This window comes from Anser cygnoides, chromosome Z, assembly GCF_040182565.1.
Source record: "Anser cygnoides isolate HZ-2024a breed goose chromosome Z, Taihu_goose_T2T_genome, whole genome shotgun sequence".
Lineage (NCBI taxonomy): Eukaryota > Metazoa > Chordata > Aves > Anseriformes > Anatidae > Anser > Anser cygnoides.
The window spans coordinates 18,155,440-18,179,785 of record NC_089912.1 but is presented as its reverse complement, the minus strand read 5'-3'; the positions used below and the strand labels follow the sequence as shown (position 1 = coordinate 18,179,785).

At 37.8% G+C, this 24,346-nt stretch overlaps 1 protein-coding gene and 1 long non-coding RNA gene across 4 annotated transcripts in view; both read right to left on the bottom strand.

The window, feature by feature from the left end:
- The window catches only part of LOC136788915 (uncharacterized), a 30,533-nt gene extending 14,441 nt beyond the window's left edge, over positions 1 to 16,092 (bottom strand). Inside the window, exons 1-2 of one of the 2 annotated variants that reach the window (XR_010827477.1) lie at positions 13,164 to 16,092; positions 12,594 to 12,654 (exon numbers count right to left, since the gene is read on the bottom strand). This is a non-coding gene — a long non-coding RNA (uncharacterized lncRNA). Of the gene's footprint in view, positions 1 to 12,593 lie in introns of both variants that reach the window. The other variant, XR_010827476.1, reaches the window with a different exon arrangement.
- A 1,217-nt stretch (positions 16,093 to 17,309) lies between these two features.
- AP3S1 (adaptor related protein complex 3 subunit sigma 1) overlaps positions 17,310 to 24,346 on the bottom strand; it is a 33,187-nt gene continuing 26,150 nt past the window's right edge. Inside the window, exons 6-7 of one of the 2 annotated variants that reach the window (XM_066987873.1) lie at positions 24,157 to 24,198; positions 17,310 to 17,895 (exon numbers count right to left, since the gene is read on the bottom strand). In XM_066987873.1, coding sequence (XP_066843974.1) covers positions 24,163 to 24,198 — 36 coding nt within the window. In that variant the 3' untranslated portion in view covers positions 17,310 to 17,895; positions 24,157 to 24,162. The remainder of the gene's footprint in view (positions 17,896 to 24,156; positions 24,199 to 24,346) is intronic. The other variant, XM_066987872.1, reaches the window with a different exon arrangement.

Genomic DNA, 24,346 nt, shown 5'->3' with positions numbered 1-24,346 from the left:
AAAATGTAAAGGATTTATGAAATGGTTGGGAGGACTTTGAGACAAAGTGTAGGCCAAAGCAAGCTTTTGATCAAGAGACAGAATATGCTGACATGACCATGAACTGTTTTCCAACACACGGTTAAAAAAAACTACATCAGATAGTGGAGAGCCACAAGTCTGACTTCACCATGTGTTTGGAGACACCTGGTCCCAGTCCTATTCACTTCAGCATTTTACTACTTCAGCATTTAACATCTTAGCCCATTTAAGATAGAGAGCATTATCCTACTCTCAGATATACTTAGATAAACCAGCAGTACTTTCAAATTATCAAGAAAGGTTATGCAGCATATACTGCCACTGGAGCAGTGCAACAAGTTTCACCAATTGGTTCTCTACATATAAAATTAATCTTGCTTAAAATGGAGGTCAAAATGGAGGTCACGGGAAAGATGTGAAGATTCAAAAATAAATAAATAAATTGCTCAGTCAGAGATAATCATCGGATTTGTTCAGTTGTAAAACCAGTCAAGACAAGAGGTCCCTTTGGGTTCAAGGAGTCTATGGTTAATTCATCTGGTTTTGATAGATGAGAGTAAGGCTCTGGTAGAAGGCAGCAAGAGGTTTTCCAGACAGGAAATGATCAGAAGAGAGAGTCTTGGTGAGAAAGCTTAGGCTAAGATTTACATTCTGTTATTGTTACTCAGAAACCAACTAAGCCAAAACCCACGAAACATAACTAAGCTATACAGTTATAGGGCACACTATATTTCACAGGACAGAGACTTTTCATACTCTGAGATCATGGAAAAGCAGAGGTACTCTTTGAGGATGCATTGGCAAGGTCCAGATCCCATACAAACACCTAGAAGCAGCTCAAGGTTTTTGAAGTACCCTTTCTTGCTTTCTATACTTCACCTTTCTCTGCACCTCTTCTCATGAGCCCTTTTTCAATTTCACTATTCCTTGAAGCATATCTGCCTTACCCTTGCACTCTTTAACAGATTATTACAGCTGAATCTTATGAAGACTGGAGGAAGGAGGCAGGAGAAACACAGACTACTAGGTAGCTCAGGTCCTCAGAAGAATAAGCAACCTGGAGTGAACATCTGACAAAATACAGGAGGAGCCCTTCTGAAAAATTAATGTAATGTCCTACAGTAAAGTCTCTCCAGTTCTGAAGGGCATCTTATGTGGCAGAGCAAGCAGCCACCCCTCTCCAGGCCGCTTACTTGAGGTAGTAATGAGCAGGGGCAGCAATTACTAAAAGCTGCCCAAGAGGCATGATGGATGTGGGTGATCCGTCACCTTGCCAAAAAGATACCACCTGGTCCATAAAGAAAGAGAAGGGAAGAATATAGTTTAAGCATACAGTCTCATTTCTTGAGACTTGAATGTAAGTGCTAGAGCCACGTGCAGAAAGCTCTCCCAGTGTGACCAACACTAGAAATCTCTTGGAAGTAATCAAGTTACACCACATACAGTGGTATGGATTATATAAAACACAGAAATCAAATTTTAAATGCTAGTACAAAATAGGAGAAAGAACTTCAAATATGCTATTTCCAAATGTTAGAAAAGTAGAAAGAACTTCAAATAAACCATATTCTTATGTGAAGATCTATAGAGACAGCAAAAATGATGAGAAAATAGATTAATACAAGAAGGATAGGATTTGTGTGCATGTAAGGGTTAAAGCACTCAGTAAGTGAAGATATCTTGAAAATAATATATGCAATGTGGATATGGCATCACAGTTCTCATAAACTCAGTTCATTAGATTTTTTTGGATGGCTGCATATACCGATGTTTAGTTAGTAGACTAAAGCTGGCATAGCTGAGTGATGGAAAACAAAATTTCAAAAGCCTAAATACGTTTATCCAATCTTAATCAATAAGTAATCTACGAAGTCAGAGATACTTTTGGTTCTTCTTTTAAAGAGGATGGCACTTCAAGAAAAGGATATGTACAGTACAAATTCTGTTCTTCATAAACTAGATAATTAAGACTAAAGAACTAAGAGCAGGCACTGAGCCCATTTACTAATTTACAAATGACACCTCCAGCTCAATGGCACAAGAGGGCAGCCTTTTGGCTTTTATGCCAAACTTTATACACTTTGAACTACCCAATTAATAAATTATCCATTTTTTTATATATCTGAATTTTTATATGATAATCATTACATGCATTCAAAATGTCTCAGATAGCTTACACTATGTCTATTAATCCTAAATGGCAGATATTCTTACTAGTTTACATATTTTCAGCATACCTGTCCAGGGAAGGAAGCTTTTTCAGTCTCTCCTTCTCACTTTTGAACTTGATGAGCCATTTCAGCTTGTGCGACTCAACTAGACATCTCAAAGATAGTTAATGACTGAGTTGTTAAATATCTACAGGAGGATTTGTGGCATCCCTGCCTATGTCAGGGGGATTGGAACTAGATGATCTTTAAGGTCCCTTCCAACCCATAGAACCCCTATGGTTCTGCATTTCTGGTTGTTTGTTTTTTTATTTATTAAAAAAAAAAAAAATATATATATATATATATATATATTCTTATAGCGGTCAAATCTGGAGAACAAGCTATTTCCAGTTCCCTTTAGCATCATGTGGCAGGCTATTCAGTACACGTATATTGGCTGATCCCTCAGCACATGTTGCTGCCTGGCTCATCAGCTCATTCCTAGTTCTAGTTTGTGTTTCTCACCTCAGAAACACAGGGAAAAAAAATAAACAGGATCATAGAGGCAAGTGCTGGACTGGAAATACTGCCAGCACAGGAAGATCTCAAGTTACTGACATGCAGATCTCATGGGAGACTGGAACGGAAACTGGCCTATTGCAGGAAGAAGTATTGAGTGGCAGCATACAAATTTGGAGGAAATCAGGCTACATTAGTTCCACTGCTCATGGAATAACCTTTCCTCCCTTCTGGTTTACTTATGTTTCAGCAAGCATATGGAATAGAAGTATTTTAATAGCATCTTCTGAATTGAGTAAATATCTAAGAACTCTCTTCAAACACGGTTTCTCTTTTTCTAGTTGTTATGCATTAGATGGAGGTGTCATGAGTTGCTGCTACTCAAAAGCAGTGCTTGGCTAACACTGCCTGGATAAGAAGGGGTGATCATTCCAGCTCCAGGACACAACCTGTATGTCCAGCTGTGTGGAAAGGAGGAGACAAATGCGTTTACAAATTCCAGATAAGGCTTCAACTGGAAAAATGTGTGTTGCAACATTTCATTACCTCCCCACCCTCAAAAAAACCCGAACATAAAAATTCTCCCTTTTGCTGTCATTAATTTACCTCTACTTAACGGGACATCTGAGAATATCATGCAGCTGTCTGCATTTTCCTTACAGCTTCAGTGGATTGGCTTAGATCTATTAAGATAAATTCAGGACTAGAAATATTAATACTTTTTCCTTCCAAAAATCTAACAAATAACCAACCTATGTTTTGCTTGCCTTCAAACTGCTCATCAGTCAGCTTGGCCATGGACCAAACCAGGATGCTCTGGTGCTTGGCGAACCCTGAGAAGCCCCAGGTCAGTGGGAGCTCCAGGGTATGCAGCACCTTCTGGAATCACATATTTTGGTGTCACGTATGCCAGCATCTTGCACTGAGTGGTTAATAGAGGTACACCCGGTCACAACACAATATACTCAGAAAGGCATAGGCTTTTGGGCTTTCTTTAACACTTTGCCATCGTTTCTTTCCTCTAGCAATTATTTTCCCATGCATTGCCCTTTGGTGGATTTACTCAGAGGCCTAGCTCTTAAAAACCCACTGGATTAGAGGCTGGGCAGTGAAATCCAAGCAACAGGAAGGTGCTCCAATCCTTTTTTTTTTTTCTTATTTTATATCTTGTTTGACGTGTTCTTTGTTCCTAAGCTCCAGAAACCAGCTTCAGTAAATAGGTACACAGAGCCCTGCAACTCCTTGTGGTAAGGCAGAGCCTCTCATTAATACATTCATCTGCAGTGGGGCTGACAGTGGTTTTGTCTCTGTTCTAGGCAGGGATTCCTTCTGTGTGAAGAGGGAACTTTTATTTAGACTGGTTCTTTAAGGGCTTTACTGTTTGGAGACAGAAACTGATATCTAAAGGAAAAAAAAATCAGAGTCACAGAGCTACTTTATGAACCTAGGCTTATGCCTACAGTAGTTAGGTGTTCAAATGCTTCTTAAACACAGCTTTCTTAAATGTGACCTTCTTGTCTTTGCACACACAGCCATATTTTGAACCACTTAGGAATGTTATGATTTGCGGTTTGATATGGCCTGTGGTTTCAAAATGATGCTGAGCTTGTTGTTATTGAGGTAACCCTGGAGAAACAGATTTGTTTAGATCACTCTTTGCCAGTCTTAGCTAATCTTTGCACACTTTGGAGGAGTTTATGCAGACTGTAACATCCAAGACGCTTCCAGAATTGCAGAGGTCCCAAAAGAATACAAAAGAGTACAAAAATGCATGGAGCAACACTGGCACATTTGGTCACATCATCCAGTCCCTCATCCTACTTTCAAGACTTTTTATGAAACATGCATAACCCCTTGGCCCTGTTAACTAAACATTATTAACATAGTTAAATAAAGCTACTTTAGCTTCACAGGGAGACCAGCTTCCAGTTTCCCTTATTCCATCTCAACACTATGCACTGAAGTGCAAGGGCTCCGAGGGAACTGGTTTGATCAGTTCTTCTCTAACACCCAGAAACACAAATTGCAGGGTTGTTGTCCTCTTTCCAAATGTACCGCTACACTGGCTGATGGCTTCTGCTGATTCTGCATGGAGTCCCAGATGGTTGGCACTGCTGGGAAGTTCAGCTCTGTATTTTATAAAAACTAGTCCGATTTTTTTTGGAACCCATGTTCTCCACCGTCAGTGCTCTGGTCTCCAAGTTTCCTGATCCCGTAACTTCTGGTTACCAAAGACAAAGGAAGACAAATCTGCAGATGGCATAAACCAGCAAAGTCAATAAGTCTCATTTACAACCCCTCCCTACAACCTTCATAAACTAGATGAGGTCAGAGGGATAAAGAGAAAGATATAAAGATATAAAGTCTTACATAAACAAATAATGGTATCCACAAACACAGGCAGCTTTCTCCCTCTATTATATTAACTGCCACCTGAAATTAAGAGTCTTTGTCTTTTTAAAGTATTAAATGCTTTCTCTTGCATTGTATGGCAAATAAAAAATGCTCCACTTGTATTATTTTGAGATGTTACATATTGAAACAATAATCTCTTACAGTAGTTTTAATACAAGATTAGATGAATGTGTTGGATGTTGTACATTTTCAACTGCAGAAATAGCATGCAAATTCAGTAAAGGTCAAATTTCTTGTGGTTGAACCCATCAAGTAAATACAGAACATGTTTTGTTTGTTTGGATTTTGGGGGAACAAACTGTTTTTATGATGGTGTAGTCATATTACGCTAAACCAAGCACTGTAATGTATTGCATTTCAAAATCACATTATTATAAAAATAGGGAATGTACTGACATCCAACATAATCAATCTTAATCATAAAAATTGGAAACAACTCTGAAAAGTGAAAAGATGAAGGAAAAAAAAAAGGCATTTTTGTTTTCTAAATGACAACATACAAAGAAGGAGAAAAACCTGCACTGAATGCTGATGTGAACCTTCATCTCACTAGGATCTAATAGTGAAAATCTGACTTTCTAATACAACTGTGATGTGGACTGGTTATTCGAAATGGCTACATTTAAATACCCCATCCTGCTACACCCTACTAGCCTCCTCACGATCCAGATCCTCGTGATGCATTATTTTACTTTAATTCCTATACCTTTGTTACAGTATCTGAATATACCATAAAAATAAAGATTGTACATTACCCTTATTGAATATGACTGGGCAGGTATTTCATAAGTTTTACTAGTAAAATTAAAAAATATTGTACATTAGGACAATCACTATTCAGAAAAGGTTAGTAGGAATGCCTGGAAAGTGTTCCAACTTTGAAAATTATTCCTGCTCCACATAGGGAGAAAACCAAATCCTTCAAGACTTCCTGCGAAGAAACTGAGGACAAGAGACTCAGAGCAGACAATCACATTACCCATGTGGAAGGCTCCTCTGACAGGGCAGGATTTTGGTTCCTGGGTCTGCCCCAAGCCAGCTGAATGTCATTTTCATGAGGATATGGACACCATAACATGGCTCTTTCTGTCTGACTCTTGCTCGACCCAGCACAGCCTGTACAGCTATCCAAGCATCAGCTGGAGCAAATAACCAGACTATTCACATGCAACCCACAAAATCATCCATTCCTATGGTCTCAGGTATCAAACGTTCTCATTTTCCCAGCAATTTCAACATAGTGCATAGAACAGCCCCGACATTGCTCATGACAGGCACACTACAGCACTTCTGAGACGTAAGAAACTCGATGAAGTCCCTCCTCAGTCCGACATGGAACAACTATTTCACTGCAGGGCATCAGCACTCCTTGTAGGGGTGCTGCTTTGGGAGCTTCTTTGGTTTTAAGCAAAAATTGCATGCAGTGAGCACCCTCAGTAAAATTCCTGTCAACTCTGAGTCGCTCATTAGCAGCTGTGATTGCAGCTAATCACCGTTGTCCAAAATGCTTTTGCTACAAAATTCCTAACCTGCTGAATTGATGCCTCACTCCCAAGATAAACAAGCTGCTCTGTATTGATTTATGAGTGGTTGCATTTGGGAATTAATGTGTGGTAGGGAATTACGAATTTTTTAAGTAAACAATGAAGGTGAGTGTGAAAATGCTAGCCTCTGCTTGTGATCCATGGAAACACAGGATGCACCTCAATATTCCTAAAGGAGGAGTAAGTTAAGCTCATTAGTTTTAGGGAGACAAATAAACACAGTGTGTTTCTAATTATATCAGTGAGTCACAGTAGAGTACAAATTAATATCATACTTCTGTGTGCCTGAAGTCTGTCAGCTTCTTTATTTGAAAGCAGTGAAGTGACAGAGCCAACCTCACATAGACGCTGAGCAGGCCTTCTACACGGTGTGAAAGCTCCAGAAAAGCTTTGTGCTCATCCCCGTCCCTTTCCCCATGCACAATCAATCCTTAAGGAGCATTTGTCCCTTTTCACACCCAGGACTGCTCAGATCACAATCCCTAATGTCCTTTATACAGGGACATTTACACTGTGACCACGTACACTCCACACAAGAAGTAACGCTGCCTGCAGATGTGGGGATGGCAGCCTCTTTGCTGCTTGTGCCAAGTGGTACAAATGCTGTGTGCTGCAGCTTAAAAAGTGTACTGCTACGTCTTCAGATATGAACACTTCCCAGTCACAGCTACTCAGACTTCCTGAAGTTCAAAAGCACCTGAAAATTCTGATTTTCGGGGCTATCCTCATAACAAACGGGGTAGAAAAGTGAACACATTCAAACAAAAACCCAAGCATCAAAACAAGGATTACAGTCTTATGAATCAATGATTTGCAGAATATTACTGCTATTACTTCTTGGTTATGGGTGTAAAATTTTTCATATTAGAAGTGCATTTTAAAGAATTACTGTATTGTAACTGCGAATTCCCAAGTCCTTAACTTCTGAAAGATTCTGCTCATTAAGAAAACACAGGAAAGAAAACAGAAATTACATAAATCAGAAGTTGCGTGGGGGTATCTTGGTATTTTTTTGATTTTGTGTTTTAAACTACAGAGACACCAGGATAACTGAAGTTTAATTATTAAAGTTGTGACTATTCGTCAATTGCCGTGTAAGGAAAGACCATGTGTGACAGTCATCTTGGCAAAAGTACCCTGTAAGTAAGGCTGTGGTTTATCCATCTTGGACAAAGTACATTTACGTGGTTAGTAAAAGAGTTTAGAGTAATAGCAGGAGAAAAGTTTTTTACATTTTCATCTGTCTCCTGAGCCCATTCCTGCTCAGTAGCTAAGACATCACACAAGTTAACAAATTTCCAGGAGATCTCTGATCCCACTTTCTCCTGCAGGCATCAGCAGTAACCCCCAGATCCCTTCCTTGAGTCACATTCCTCGCTCTGCTAGTCCCTCCACCCAAACAAGTCCATAATCAGAAAGGCACATCCCTCTAGCATAACATGCAATACCATTTAACTGTAAGATTGTACCAAAACAATATGCTAATAAAAACAACACAACTTCAGTGTATTCAGTCCAAGACCCAAAATGTTTTATAGCCTTCATTTGGACCTGTGTACTTTGGCAAAAGCACTAGCATAAGTCATGCAAATTCTCTAGCATGAATAAAACTGATTTTATTCCGGAACAATTACTGTGTTCACAAAATAGAATAAGTGTGGTTCTGTGATTAAGATTTCATTTATGGTGGAAAATTCTCTCCACCTGGAGAAGATATTCCGGAGCAGTCTGAAAATTTCCCCCATAGTCTTCCCCTGTGGCTTGATAGGACCCATATTGTTTGTCCAGTCAAACAGCTCCAGCGAAGTCACAGCCCTTCCCAATTTTCTCATCTGGAAGTCCTGCGGCAAACTTCACCCTGTGTGGACGAGCCTCCCAGCAGAATACTGATTCTCACCCTCCCTTCCCATATTCATGAGACACCTTTCCGGTTTTTCTTCAGGTGTTTCTTCATATGCCTTTTGCGTGCTTGTCCTTCTCATGACTTCATCCACCACCTCCCTCTCTCAGATTCTGCTTTTCCCAAACTCTCCTCAACTCCCATTCTCTCCTTTCCAGGAAACTCCACTTTTCAGTTTCCACTCCCCTCCCAAAGTTTTCTATTTCTTTCATTCGAATCCATTAATCTTACGGAATTTGTCAAAAATGGACTCTTGCCTACTCTGTGTGGCTACACCCAAATCCATCTTCTTTCTCAGAACAGCTCTCATACTTTCTTCTCTCTTCCTACCACCATTCCCTTTTTGCACTGGTTTCATGCTGAAATTGTGTGTGCTAAACAAGCCTTACTGTTTGGTCATGAGCCAGCGAAGCTCCCAAACCTTTGGCACGATGTTTAAGTGTAATAAAAAGACCAAGTGGAAAGCCACTGGCAAGCACATCTTCTGGTGATGGACTGTCTTTCTTTTCTTTGCTGTTCTGCTGTTTTCCCTAGCTTGAAACATGCCACATTCAGCCTCCCACTGCTGTTTGGGGACAGCTCTGTCTTTGTCATCCACAGCGGGGCGGCTCTGCAGCCCGAAGCCTCCACCCTGTATGGCCATCAGTGCTGTGGGACTGCACACGGCCCCCATCCAAACTGGAAGGAAAGGGGAAGGAAGGGTAATTGCATGACCAAAGCGTAAGAAAGACACATACGTGCTGCACATTGCTGAGCTTGTTGGAGGCTACAGTCACCTTAGTCCTTCTAATACATCTGTGTTTGGGCCTAATGGTGCCAACTCCAGCTAACAGAGAAAAAAAAACACAGAATCATCCCAGGAGGAGGCATGCATCTTATCCTTTTCAAAACTGTTATAGCCATTCTCATCTCCCTGATTGACTGTAGGCCTTTCAAATGGAGCAGTCTTCCCAATATACCCTGCTGACTGCATGTTTGGTTTTGTCATATTTACAGTAAAAGCTTGCCTATCAACAGCTCAATCTTCCTGACACCTCCTTAGCTCTTCTGGTCCATTTGATATTCAATTTCTGTCTCGATATTTCAAACACTTCCCAGCTGCCACTCTTCTTGAAGATCAGCCCCTCTGTGCCTTTATTTCTGCTAACACATAATTGATACTTTGAATTCATTGCTAAGAGCAGTATGTTGGGAAAGGCCAGTGGGAATTGCTAAATACATCTCTAAAGTATTTTAAAAATATATTTTTTTTTTACTTTTGTTTTCAAACAAGAGACTTTGTGTTGCTTGTATGCTTTTATATTTCAGTTCTTAGAAATCTGATTAATGTCTAAAACCTTAAAAAATAGATATAAAACAAGCTTACTGACTTTGGAATACTGTTCATACTTCTGGTGGACAGGAGAGAAATTTACTTACAAAGTAAATATCACTTGGGCATCTCGGACTCCTGGCACTGAAATTAACACACTTGCTGAAGTATGCAATCCTCCTCTCCTTTCAGCCTGCCATTTCCTTAACAGGCTGTACTGCTACGAGGGGGCTAGGGAAAGGGAAAGGCTAAGGAATTCACCTGTTAGTACTATGAACCTGGAATATCCACCCCACCAGCTGGTTTTTGTCAAATTACACACAACCATTGTGTATTTTCTTATGTTTGGGAACACTTTAAATATTGCATAGCACTTGCTAAGAAACAGCAAGATTTCTCTTCTCTTGTATGCAAATCCATTTGCTTTCTTCTTCTGTCTTTCTCTGCTTCCTCATCACTCATGCCAACTTTAGACAAAGGAAATGTTTGTCAGAAAGGTAAAAATAGACCAACCAACAGCTTTCTGACCAACAGTCAGAAAAAAACATACATATTTAGAAGCAGTTTAAAGCTTGCTGCTTTTGTCCTTACCTGAAAAAGATCTGGTTTTCATGGGTTTGTCCATTTATAGAGTTCTACCTATAGATATACATATATCAGTGAATCTAATAAATTACTTCACAGCTCTGTCATGCTTTCATCCATAGACTATAAAATAACCTGTTTAGCTGCTGCTTCTTTTACAACCTTCCTTACCCTTCATCTCCCTTCTAGCTTTTCTTTTTCTTTTTCTAGGCAGCATTATTCCTAAGCTGCTTTTCAAACTACCAGTTTCTTTTCACCCCAGCTCTCTCCTGGATATTTTCCTGCTGGGAAACCTAACTGAGATGTAGCAGGAAGCCCTTCATCACACATGCTTATGAAAGAATAGATTTAAAATAATAACTTATGCATCATGCACAGCTCCTTTCAGTTACAACCCTAATACCTTCTCTTCTTTCATCCTAGCAGTCTCCTTACACTCTTAGATAAAAGTATTTTAGTAAATTGTAACCCAACTAATTAAAAATAATAATACAGGGGAATTAAGCTACTAAAATATACAATAAACGATTCCTACAAACTGAAACTTTCAGGGACAAGGAGCCTCACATAATGGGGTGGTACTTACACACTTCTGATGTTTGTTGCACTGATGCCAGGAGGAAAACGAAGAGCACTAACCATTTCCCTTGCTACAAACTTCCTGGGTAACTCCAAACTGTGAAAGGCTATTCCTACCTGCTGTCTTGTCTTGGTCCTGAAGATTATCTCAGAGACAGCAGCGCATGCTGGAGAGCTGCAGTTCAGGCCATTCTGATGGCCTCGCATCACCTAAAAGAGCTCTAACACCTCATGGGGCTTCCTCAGACAACCAGTCCTATACTACAAGTTTACACTACCCTCTGTCAAGAGGTTCTCTTACTTACTTTACCCCTGCTTTGTCTGTATCACAACTCCAGCTTGCAAGTCTATACATGGGCTTGCCCCTACCCAGTGTTTATCTGCCCATGGTGCAAAGCAAGCTGGGGAAACCTAAACCAGGGTGCATACATCTATATTAAGTTATTTCTGTAGTGACATACTCTGTATTCCTAGGGCAGTCGCACATTGCCTGAGTGCACAACACCTCGCAGAGAGATGGCAGTCCAGATACTTCTGTGTACAGTGATGGCATCTGTCCTGAAGAGACACGGAATGACAGGTAGCCAGCCCTTCCTGGGAAGCAGACTTTGCACAGACAGGCTAGACCATGACACATGAGATTTCAGGGAGTCTCAGGGAGGAACAGAACCATGAATTCTCTCCTGGGGTGACCCAATTTTTGACCTGTCACGAAAAACAGCACCTCACTTGTGAATGGGATCATTGCTTGAGTCTTGAAAGATTTTGCTGTCTTTGCACATATCAGCATAACAAATTATTTAAAGACTATTTTGTGTAGAGTTCACTCCAGTTTTGCTTCTCTGTATGCACCCTTTCAGACAGTTTGCTCAAATTTGTTGGGATGGGTTTTAGGTGGAGAAGGTAGAGAGATGTGGGTGCCATAGCAGGGCTACAAGGAAAGCAGAATTTTCTGGTGCACACACAGAGTACTGCTCATGCAGGTACCCTACAAACAGCTGAAGCTGTGAAATTTACTCTGAAATCCAGCACTCAGAGCAGCAACTCTACTGGCTGAACACTGAAAATCATACCAGAACAGTTGGTGGATTGGCCTGTGAAAGCCAAAAGGAAACAGGGAGACTATGCACCAGTCCACCTAAGCAGCTCACAGTCATCACCACAGGCCTGCTTTTAGCTCCAGCTCCGGTGATGCAATTTTGTATAGTCCTGCTCAGATAGAGCACTCCAGGCATAGGCAGAGGTTCCTCCTGAGCTGGGCCACAGGGTCACAACACTCCTGATGCACCACAAGGCCCAAATGTATGCAGACAAGAAAACTGATAGCCAATGTGACAGCCAAGTGCCTGCCTTCACATTTCTACCCATGGAATGGAAGGTGGTCATTAGCTTTCACTTGATGAGCATTTGGGGTTAAACAATAAATGCCAAAAATTGCAGAGTACTCAAGTATTCATGAACAGGATAGATCATTCCCTTAAATGATGAGATGAAGAGGGATTTACAATTTCTATTATGATAATTATAAGTAAAAAAAGATAGTATCTTTTATGAAATTAACTACTCACCATTTGTTGCTTTTGGCAGTACTTGGGTGCTTTCCTTGTTCTTGGTACAATTCTAAGTGCTCTGTGCAGAAGTTGAGAAATACATTGTGTGCAAGATTTAGGCTGTTTTTCTCTAAAAACTACAGACAGACAATTATTTGATTTCTGACATTTTAATTTCCAGTTCCTTCAGTATTTTATGTCCTGCATACGCTAGAATACAGTATCAATGAGCTTTTTTATTAGGTAACTCTTAGAACAAGCTCCCATTCAGCTGTCAGAGTAGGCACAAATAAAGCTCAGGATTAATTTCAGCATTTTTTTGAATGTGCTACTAGAAAAAGAAGGCCAAATGTGCTCACAGGAAGGCAGAGCGAACTCAAGTTTCCAGCTTGAACCTGTTTCTCCCTTTTACACGAGTGACCCTTTTCTCCACCCATTCTTGTCAGGAAGAATAAATCAGAGAAGCAACATCTGCTTAAGAGGAGGAATTTTCTATACGCTTTCAATGTTGTAAAATATTCCCTCTTCCCAAAAAATACTCAAGACAGTGACTTCAGGGAGAAGAGGGGCGTACATTTAACACAGTACCTGTACCATCTGTGCTACTGCAGGCAGCATTCTCAGCTGATTCCAACATAATGCTCCTCCTCTGGGGAAAAAAGTCAACAGGTTTTCCAGCAGTACTTAATGTCCCTGCCTCACTGGGAAAACTAGTTTCACTGTTTCAAGTTTACTGGGAACACCCACTTTCTTGATGGTACTTGTAACCTCTCTGCTCTTTCTCCATTTATTTAGAAGGATTCATCTTGCAAGAACAAAGAAAAATAATCTCTCTGCTCCACAGGGGCCTTAACACAAAGTCTTTGGCTTTTGAAAGGAAAATGCTTCAATATCCTTTCCTCTCAATACTTGAGATGTAGTCTGCACATTTTAGGAGAATATTCTTCACTCAGAGGGCGGTGAGGCACTGGCACAGGCTGCCCAGAGAAGCTGTGGATGCCCCATCCCTGGAGGTGTTCAAGGCCAGGCTGGATGGGGCTTTGAGCAACCTGGTCTGGTGGGAGGTGTCCCTGCCCATGGCAGGAGGCTGAAACTGGGTGGTGGTCCTTGAGGTCCCTTCCAACCGAAGCCATTCTATGGCTCTGTGATTCTAGCACAGAAAGGAATTTTCCTTCCCAAAGACAAAAACAAACAAGCCAAAAAAAATCACTTGTCACAGCTAGCACTTACTCTTGCCATCTAGTCAGGTTTAATCTCCTTCCAATTACTATGTTTTACAATAAATATCTCTGAACATGTAACAAAAGAATGATCAACCATGGTTTGTAGACAAGCAACCTGAGCAGCCTCAAACTTGCTTAACGCACTTCCCCTTGCATCCCCAGAACACAGATGTGGAACATGCTTACCTTGTAGAATACTGAGGCCTGTGATACAGGGAATTTTGCATTAAAAAAAAAAAAAAAAAAAAAAAGAGGAGGTGTGGGGAAAGGCAGGAAAACGGATTAGTTAAGGCACCCTGAATGCCTGATTATTCATTTGTATTATTAATGTTACAATCTTCTTAAAATTATCTCTGTGCATGACTTACCAAGGGCTACCAAAAAGTAGCACAAATAATACTTACTACAAAGTAGCACAAATAATACTTACTACAGTTCAATTGCTACAATCATATGAAAAAGCTTCTCCCCCAAACCCATCACTTGAATTAAAATTTTCAGTAGCAGAGTAAAACACAACTGAGTACGAAGGAAAATCTAACATAGGAAATCAACACGAGGTGTTGTCTCAGATAACACTAGTAGCAAACAGTCTCACCTACTGTTTAATAACGTTTCACCATTCACCATGCCCATTTAGAATAAATGGCTTTTGAGTATTAATTTAAACATGCTGGCACCCCAATGAACTTTACTTAAAAGGCAGTCCTCTGGAGTGGAGTATTGCCAGTTAGTCACCTGGCTTCAGCAGCTAAGGGATGACTCAAGATGACCTCTTCTCTTTCTAAACAAAAGCTAGTGCAAAAGACTGATTTTAAACTTACTAAGATTCCTTTTCCTTTCCTTTCCTTTCCTTTCCCTTTCCTTCCCTTCGCTTTCCTTCCCTTTCCTTCCCCTTCCTTTTTGTAGTTACAAAAGAATTTATTTTTTTTTAATTTATATTTAGAGCGCATTTACTTTGCCAGCTTACTTCCATTTTAAATCCTAAGCAGCAAATAAGAGGACACACTAGGAAAAAGAATTCAAAAGGCACATCATTCTCATGAAGGCAATGAATGCAGAAAGGTCACCATCACAGAAATCCATTGATTACCTGCAACACAAGGCAAGACCTAGAAGATCAAGAACAATGATGAAATTCTCATCATTCCTGTAAATCAAGTATCCCATCTTCCCATGACTGGTTTTATTTTAATGCCTGGCAGAGTCAAGTGACATGGTAGGACGGTAACATCCCCCCTGGCAAACTAATGACACTCCTCTGGCAGAGGAGTGGCAACTAGCTTCAGCTGTGCTGACGAAGTCCATGTTATGTCATCTGTGAAGACAAAATTATTACCATTCAGGCTTCCTGCAGTGTACCTCTTTTGTGCATGAGAAAGAGAAATTCTCTTTGAAAGGAATGCAATTCTAATGTCAAAAATCAAGAATTTCTTCCCATCCAAGGATTTCCGGAGCTCCAGTTGTGGCTTTTAGCCGCATCCTTGCATTAAGTATTTGCTAGCCAGTCACAAGCAGAGAAGTTTCTTGAAAAGTCTGATGTCTATAGAAAATCTGTCTAGAGAAGAATACCTTCCTGCAGAAGCCACATTTTCAGGTAGGATGGAGGTGGTAAAAATAACAATACTCAAGCTAAAAAAAAGCTTTAAAAAAGACAGCCACGTAATTGCTATGTTAGCTATGTTCTAGTTCACTAAAATAATTTGTTAATAGCTAGGCTTCCTTGAGAGTTGAGAAATTCAACTGAAATATGCTTCACGTCAAGATGCATCTCAGACATATTTTCCCTGAAAATTCAGAAAAATGTTTGATTCAAACACAACCTGAAAACACTTCACTGTAGGGAATGGTTTTTTTTTTTAAACTATGTGAACTTATAAGTCTGAAAATGAGCTTGAAGGAGAAAAGTCAGACAAGAAATGGAGGACTTAAAAGAATTCCTGAAATTATGAACTCTTTCACAAATAGCAAGAAGAACTATCTCTAGGTCAGAGTACCAAACGTTTCAAAGTTTCCTATTTATTCTGCAGCAGCAGCACAGACTAATCCCTCAGAAGGGAACAATGTGGAAAATTTTCAACATCTTTACTTTGAATGTCACATGGTCTATGCATTAAGCAGAAAAGCAAAAGTTGGCAAAAGCAGGTGAAGCTCTAACAGTTCCAGATCTGTTTTAGCTAAGCTGTGTAACTTGGGAATACTAAAGATACTCTACATCATATGAAAAAATGCTGCGTGCTTCATTCTCTTTTTTTTTAAAGTGGAAATGACAAAGTGTCCGTTTTCTACTTAACCCTGCCCCCCCCCCCCCCCAATATTTCCTGAGAACTCAAAACTAAGAAAGTTAACTTGGAAGAATAAACATTCAAGAAAGATGGAGAGGGCATTTCTTCTTTCAAATGCACTTACGAAATAGTAAGTGTTCCTTGATGCTTATTAAATGTCATAAGAACAATACAAATTAAGTTCCTTTATTTTCTTAAAAAACACATCTAAATTCCTCAGATTGTATCAGATTTTATACTTCAAAACTAATGTCTCTCTTTTTCCCCGCTCACATACGCTCTCAAAAAGTACCAATGGTAATTACAAATGATCAAGCTGAGAACGCGATGTGATTCCACATTTATCCTACAGGGTATGTCTAACATCCAACTCAAAGGAATGCTTCACTTACATAAAATGCAACTTTCTAAAGTAACGCAGTCAGACTAGCCCTGAAATGTGTTGTCCTTGATGCAATATTATTGTATTTTCATATATATTTACAATTGCATACATGTTTTTGGAGAAGAAAACTTTACAGGCATTCTTAAATATGCGAATGATGATTTTATTATTCATTTGAAGAGTTTTGTACATCACACAGACCTTAAGAGCATGACTATAAAAATTAATCACTATCCTCCTTTATTTTTTTTAAATCACAGAAAAGCTGAAGAGCTGAGCAACTTACACAGCCGTGATAGTACTTAGATTTTCTGAGGTCTTGACAATACTAAGTATCTCATAAATCTCCAAGTACAGAACTGCAAATTCCACAAGACACAGAGGCCCTACTAAAGTATCCTTGTAAGTATCTTTGCAGAGTCCTTTTCCTTCTCACATTACTTGATACACTTACATTGACAGTTCTAAGCTACCCAATCATTTCAGCCCGTTCTGTACTTGCCACAACACACACAGGCAACTGCAGAGACCCTTCTGTCAGACCATCAGGAAAAGTCTATCAGATTGTGTAAGTATCTTCTCAACATCTATATGTAAACAGAAGTCATCAGACCTTCAGTAAAGGCAGTTTTTCCTTCAGGACAACAATGAACAGCTTTTGTGAGAAATGTTAAGAGCCAGTATGTTCAATACAACACTCCAGTGTAATACCTTCAGAGATTAAAATACAACATCAATGTTTGCTGCAACTGTATTTACGTGTAGTCAATAGGCTCAATGAATAGGAAATAAAAGTGATTTATTGCAATGAGTAGATATCAGACAAATAGGTATTTAGAAGTCCAGTTTGTTATGATTTTATTTAAACAAAACAAAGGTTTAATGTTTTCATGCAATATTTGCACTTAAATAATCATGACAAAGAGCAGAAGTAGTTAAGGAATGCACTAATTATAGACCTTAGTGAACATACAAAAAACTCAGCATTATAGATTATACAAAGTAAAGAACATCTTAAATACTTTCCCAAAATACTGCAGCAGCCGAGACACAGTGATATGCCTTACAAGGGCATAGGAATGTAATTTAGAAATCACACGGGAACTACCCATTTCCTTTAATTTCACAAACAGGACAAAAGCAACATTCAACTCCACACAATGATTTTTCAAATAATGTCTATACAGTACCTTGAGTTTTATCCAAATAGTAAAAGTTAGACATGTTGTTTATTTAGTAAACAATTATGTGGTAAACCTCTATTACATTTTTGCTTGGTTTTACCTGGAGTAGCCATGTTATTTAAAAGTGGGCAGGTTTGGCACTTTTATACTGATGTCGCCAATATTAATATTTCTTGGGATCTCTGGCAGATTCATATTCTTTACAGCTGAAACAGCCCGGGCTGGAGCTCCTGCTAAACCAGCCTGTGTACAAAGCGAGGAAAAATGTAAGTCAGGCAAAGTTGGTTACAAAAGGATTTAACAGCAGTATACACAGACAACTAACTTTCCCAGTATTTCCATGGTTTTACACAATTAGAAAGACCAGATGGTAATTGTGTTTGGAATGAAATGGGTTATTTGGAAATATTAAACCAGAAAGAGAAAACAGTTCACACGTTCCTTTTTATATGGTAAAACATGTAATGTCAACTTGATGGAAAAGTATGCAGAGAGGAATAAGAGGCTCATCCACATGTGTGTAATATGCAGGTTATTGAAGAGACAATGTCGAGCTACTTAAGTTCAACGTGCTGTCTTTGTCTCTCGCCTATTCTAAGAGTTCACGTGGTTCAGAGTTGACCAATGTTGGTTACAGGTTCAGAATATGTAACCTCAAAGTAGCAAGTTACTGAAAGCCAGTTGAACCATATTACATATCAAAATGCAAATAAATATGAGGTAATTCAAGGTGGCTTAGCCTGAAATGAAAAGGGTGAAAACCTTGCATTTGTGAGTGATAAAGAGCATGTAGAAAGATTATTTCTACAGACCAAATGATTCGATCTGTTACCCCTAGTATCTAATTATTTGCTAACATATCTGCAGCCTTTAGGCACATGGCAACATTATATAATCTGATTATGCCAAATTAAATACTGTACTAGCTACTTTGTAATAAATTCCTCTACTGCAGTTTCTCCATTTAAAGCAATAGTTCTACTGTATAAATATAAAAATTTAGCAATATAGAAGTAAGTTTATTACTGGCTTCCATTCAGTTCTGCCTTTTAGATAAAATAACTGTGCAGTTTACACACTAGAGCTTATTACTGAAGTACTAAGAAAGATGATTTGCAACTTGTAAGCCTGAAGACATACAGAACATGATCATTCCCAACTGCTTCTGAAGAACAGCTTTCAAAACGTCCTTAGTTTAAGGACTGTTAAAGACCAATAACTGTTATTGTATTTGATACTGTGTAGAAAAGGTAGCACTCATTATAAATATGGAATTGTTTCTCCTATAAATCCAAATTCACTAAGTATATTTAGAATTAGCTGTGTGGCTTTATTTCAGACTTGCCACTGAAGTGCAAAAGTCTTTTTTGTTCTTGCTAGATAAATAAAATAAAATAAAATAAAATAAAATGTTAAAGCCTGTAAGATTTTTAAAACAAAGCAATTAGTTGAAGAAATTCTGTGAATAGGTAGGGGAAAAAAAGGACCTTTTGTTTTAAAAGTAGGCTTAAAAATATTTGCAAAAGATAAAAAACACAATGAAGTGATCTTCAAAACTACTATGGTTTTACACTGTGGCATCTTACGGGCCCAGTAAAAAAGAGGAGATCTATAAGAAACAAAGCAACATGCTAAGAACTGTTTTTTTTTTTTTTAAAAAAAAAAAAAACTAAACTTGTAGAAATTGAAGGTCTTTCATTAAGAATGATTTTACTTAAGGGAGTCAAAGACTGAAGAAATCAGTGCACTTGTGCATAAGATAATTCTGAGCAAGAAATACAGCATTTCAAAAGGAGAAAACTTCTGGAAAAAGTTTATATCATATCTGATTATTAATTAGTGTTAATTAGATTACTACTTTAGTATAACATTTTCATATTCTCAATTTTTGCTGAAATTCGTTGTAATTACAGGGTACATTTAGACAGAGGAGAATATTTTAATTCTGACGTGTCCACCTGCACTAATGCACAAAAGGAGGTAGACACCTCATACACTCCTCAGAGAACAACTCTACTTTTTGAAGGCTATGCAAAACTACTTTTCCCTTTTACTGCTCTCTTAATAAAGAAACAAATGTACGGTCAAATTAACATAAGGTTTCCACCTTAAATCCTACCTACAATTCTGCTGTAGATATGTATATAGTCTTTTCTCCCCTCCAAAAAGATAACTTATAGTCAAAATAAAACCTATTAAAAGTTTCTGACTTTGAGCTAACCCACTTATGTGGAAAGGCTTAAGCATCATAAATCCCTAGATGTTAGCCACAGGAGGATTCCCAGTACCAGGAACAGAGACCAGAAAGCTGTGAGTCATCTGTTACAAAATCTCCCCTGCCAAAGACTCCAATGTGATACATGCCAAAGTTTTGAAAGGCAGGTGGGGGTAGAGGAGAAAGCTCCAGAAATCTTCCGTCTCTTAATGCAACCAAGTAATTTGCTCTCGCTTTCGCCCCTCACATAATCCAAATTATCACTTCTCAGCTGTATGGCTAACTACAACTAAAAAGGTGGAAAAAAGCCATTTTAAAGCCTCTTTTTCCTTGGTTTCCCTTCACGTCACCAAGTGTCGTGCACTTCGGAGGCCGTTTCAATTCCAATCCCTTCTTGAAGGGGAATGTATGGACCTAATACTAGTAGTATTAAGAAAAGTAAGTGTCCATAATGCACAACCCTTAATCTGCAATATCTTAAAGATGCAGCATTAGACACTGCAATTTCTTGTTATTTAACATGTTCAAAAACGGTGGAGAAGATATGTTGATGTTTGTCACTATTTTTTTCTGTTTGAGAACTTGGAGTTATTCATTTTAAATGAAGAGTAAGTACCAGTGAATTTTTACCAGATAAACCAATAAATGCATTTCCTTTTTATTTGGTTCTATCTTTTAAATTCTATATTCAGTAACCGAAGAAAAAATCTTGAAGAAAAAACAAAAATGGGGCAATGTAAACTGTTTTCCATACAGAAGATGAAAATACTAATAAAGTAGTAACAAAAGCAATGAATTATATACAATTTGTAACTGAAAAAATGGGAAACCAGAAAAATACCATAAATGATGGACATGGTCCACACAAACAGGCATGGCTGGCAATTCAAAAGAGAGATGCCTTCTAGGTGACTAGGATGGAGATTCCTTACCCTATTTTAATGAAAGTTAATTATTCTTAATGGACAAATAGAAGTTTTAGTATAACTCGTCATTATTTTTACCTACCTGCAGCTATCCTCTTTACACAGACTTATAGTCCCTGCCTCCCGCCCCAATGGCATAGGACACAATGGAGACACAATTGAGAATTATTCAAAATACCACAATTGACATGACCATTTCCCTTCCACCCCCTATATAGTCACGACTTCCAACAGTCACATTTCATTAGGATCATTTGGATCAGGATCAACAAAGATCCCTAACAAAAGTACTAGGAATTTCAATTTACCTCTTTTTTTTTTTTTTGCCAGCAAGATTGTCTTTCACTACCACATACTGGAGCAGAGAATTTCAAACTATTACAATCTCTTCTCCCATGATTCTCTATATTAAGTGGTTTTGTAATTCAATGTATATATATATGCACAGCAGAATGCTGTTTATTAAAACTAATGTTGATCATATAAAGCATGAGAGTCATACTGTATTTTGAAGTCAGAGCAAACAGTTTGTAAAAAATATCTAATAAAATGACTGAAAAGTACTTAAACTTCAAAACTGGAGAGCTAATAAATTATTTCAAATGTGATTGCATTCCTTTTTAGCATGTCAAACAGTGAATTAGTATGTAGCCTGCCATTTATCATCTTTTAGAGAAAGTGAACTATATTTACAAACAACAGTTGTACATGAAATACTTCCAGACCAGTGTGCTTTAAGCAGTTTTATAGAGGTACCTGATTAAAAGAGCCATCATTGTAACACTGCATTGGACATGTTTCAACTGCCTTTATTATAAAATAATTCAGCAAGTAACTTGGTGAGGTGCAAAGAAAAAACTGTTTCAGTTGAAAAAAAATAAAAACACACAAGCTTTAAACATGCAGTGAATGATGAATTGTCTGTCACAGCCAGCAAATGACTTAAGCAAGTGAAAATGATACTTCTTAAGACACATTAATGAATTTTCAGAAATACAGTACGAATTGCATACAGCTGGTATTACAAAGAGCCAATACACCAGATTATTTTTTGCCACAGCTGCTTTGTATGCTCAATTTCATTTCTTATCAAAGTTGTACTTGAATCTTGAAACACTCTGTATTATCATTTTAGGTTCAGTTACTGCAAAACATTATTGCAAACATGTTCATACACTTTTAGAGTGAAAAAGCAATTCTATAAATGCAAAACAACGATGCTATATTAAAGATTGAAATAGATGCATTTAATAACAAAACTTATTCTAATGGTCCTAGTCTATCAAGTGAGAAATATGAACTGTTGTTAGTTTACTTAGGTCATTTTTTATTACTGTACGAATCAATTTCCTTCGTTGTTATCATCATCGTTTCTTATAATACCCCAGTGGCAACATTACATGAAAGCAATCCCAAAAACATTGTTTTATTCAAAAAAAAAAAAAAAAAAGAAATTCATATCCTTTGGAAAGAAGATTAGAAAATTACATATCACAAATTTAGTTAATATGCATATACCAAAAAGAAAAAAAAAATGATTCAAACTGCCATCCCAAGCAACTCTATACAGAGCTAGCTACCACTAAAACAAACATGTAAAAATATACAGCCTACTGGAAAACAAAATAATTCAGGCTAAAGCTTTGCAAAAGAAGCCACCCTTTTCCAGATACACTGGAGGTACAAGGACCTCTCTGCTGCTGGTGTTTCATACTAATGCTTCTTTCCAGAACAAGTATGACTTCAAAGCAGCAGGGTTATGAAAGAATGAAAAGATGCAATACATAATATAAAGGAATGATCATGTCCCCTGCTTATGAGGTTAAATAAATGAACATAATTAGAGAAAAAACAAAATGAAGTCTGCAAGTATATCAAAATGAGGCCAAACAGATAGGAAGACTTAAGACGTACTCTTAGAAATTTTAAGCACTTGAATCACAAAGAGTAATGGATGGGAATGATTAATTATTTGTTTGTTTGTTTTTCATTGCCAGACCCAAAAATAAAAACAGAACATGGGTGAGCAGAACAGAGAAAAAAAAAAAAAGTAGCTTTGCACAAATTAAAAAAAAACTGAAATCAAGCTCCCTACTGTTACAATGAAATACGGATTATATGTTACAAGTGTTGACATATTAGGCAGAGGAAGGTCATTTCCTTGATTTTCTTCATGTGCCATAACAACTCCAAATTTAGGTAAAATATTTCATACTACCCAAAAATATTTTCAGCTAATGCTTTAAAACTTACTGCTAGTAAAACCAACTACAGAACTGTATTTTCTAAGTTTTAAAGTAAGATATTATATTATTTTTTCCTGGAAAAATCATGTAAAAAGCCAAGAGCAAAGCTATTTATAAATTAAATAAACTTCATCTCCTTAAGAGTCTAGCTATTTAAACTACCTACAGTTCAAACACACAGATACTTAAAATGAATGGAAATGAATTTTGAAATAGTGTAATTAACATTGCCTGACATTCAAACGGCTGAATTCAACTAAGTGTTTCAAATAGCAAATGACAGGGGGACAATTACCATAAACTGAACTTCAAACATATATTTTCCTCCTCCTTTTTCAACTCTCGTTAATATTCATATTCAGTGACTGGGGTTACCAAGGTATCTTAAAGCAAAATCCAGTGATTCATGGCAAGGGCAGCAAACGTACAGCTAAAGTTTAGTACAAGCTTACTGCCCTTTTCATTTTATGTTTGATACACTTAGTAATTGAAAGAACAATTTTGGTATTTCTACATCACCTTTATAAACTATACAGAAAATTTTATTTCACATGTATAAAACTGTTTGGATTTGTTTGTTTTCTTTTTTAAGTTCTGTTTACCAGAAACTTACTCTGAAACTTCACTTCTCTTTGCAAGCAGGTAAATTGTTTGTTTTCATCTGGAAGCATTAAGTGGTACTAAGCAAGACATTTCTTACCTATTTTAGATTTTTCCAATCAGGAAGCTATATTGACTATATCATCACATTCTATTTTGTTAGCTGTGTGTTCAATTTCTATTCAGATTAGTTTTGCAACTTTTAAAAAAAAATCATACAAGTTCATATTTCTTTGTTTCTTAAACAATGATACAAAGAAAAGTTAAATTCTAAAATGCAGGAAGAGAAATAAAATAAAAAATATGATGTCAATGGAAAGCTAGTAAAATACACTATAGCCAATAAAAAGATGAGGGAGCTACAAGAAGAAACTAGCACAAAAAGTAGGCTACAAGGACTAGTATGGGTATTTTTACACATAATTTTTGAGTCTGGCCTACATAATTTATTGCCTTTGACATCATTTTGCTTTCCCTTGTTGTTAAAAGTACATTTTTTTCTCAAAGTCAGCAATACCTTTGTCTACCTGTCCTGTCTGGGAGACTGAAAGATAAAGGTCTGTAAGAGAGAAGAATGAAAGAGCTAGAAAAGATCAGGAGGTTCGGAAAAAATGAGGTCCAACTTAAAAGTCTAAATCACAGGCAGCTGAACACTCCAAATAGAGAAAAGGTAGCCCAGGTTTACCTACAATACTTCCAGAAGCTCT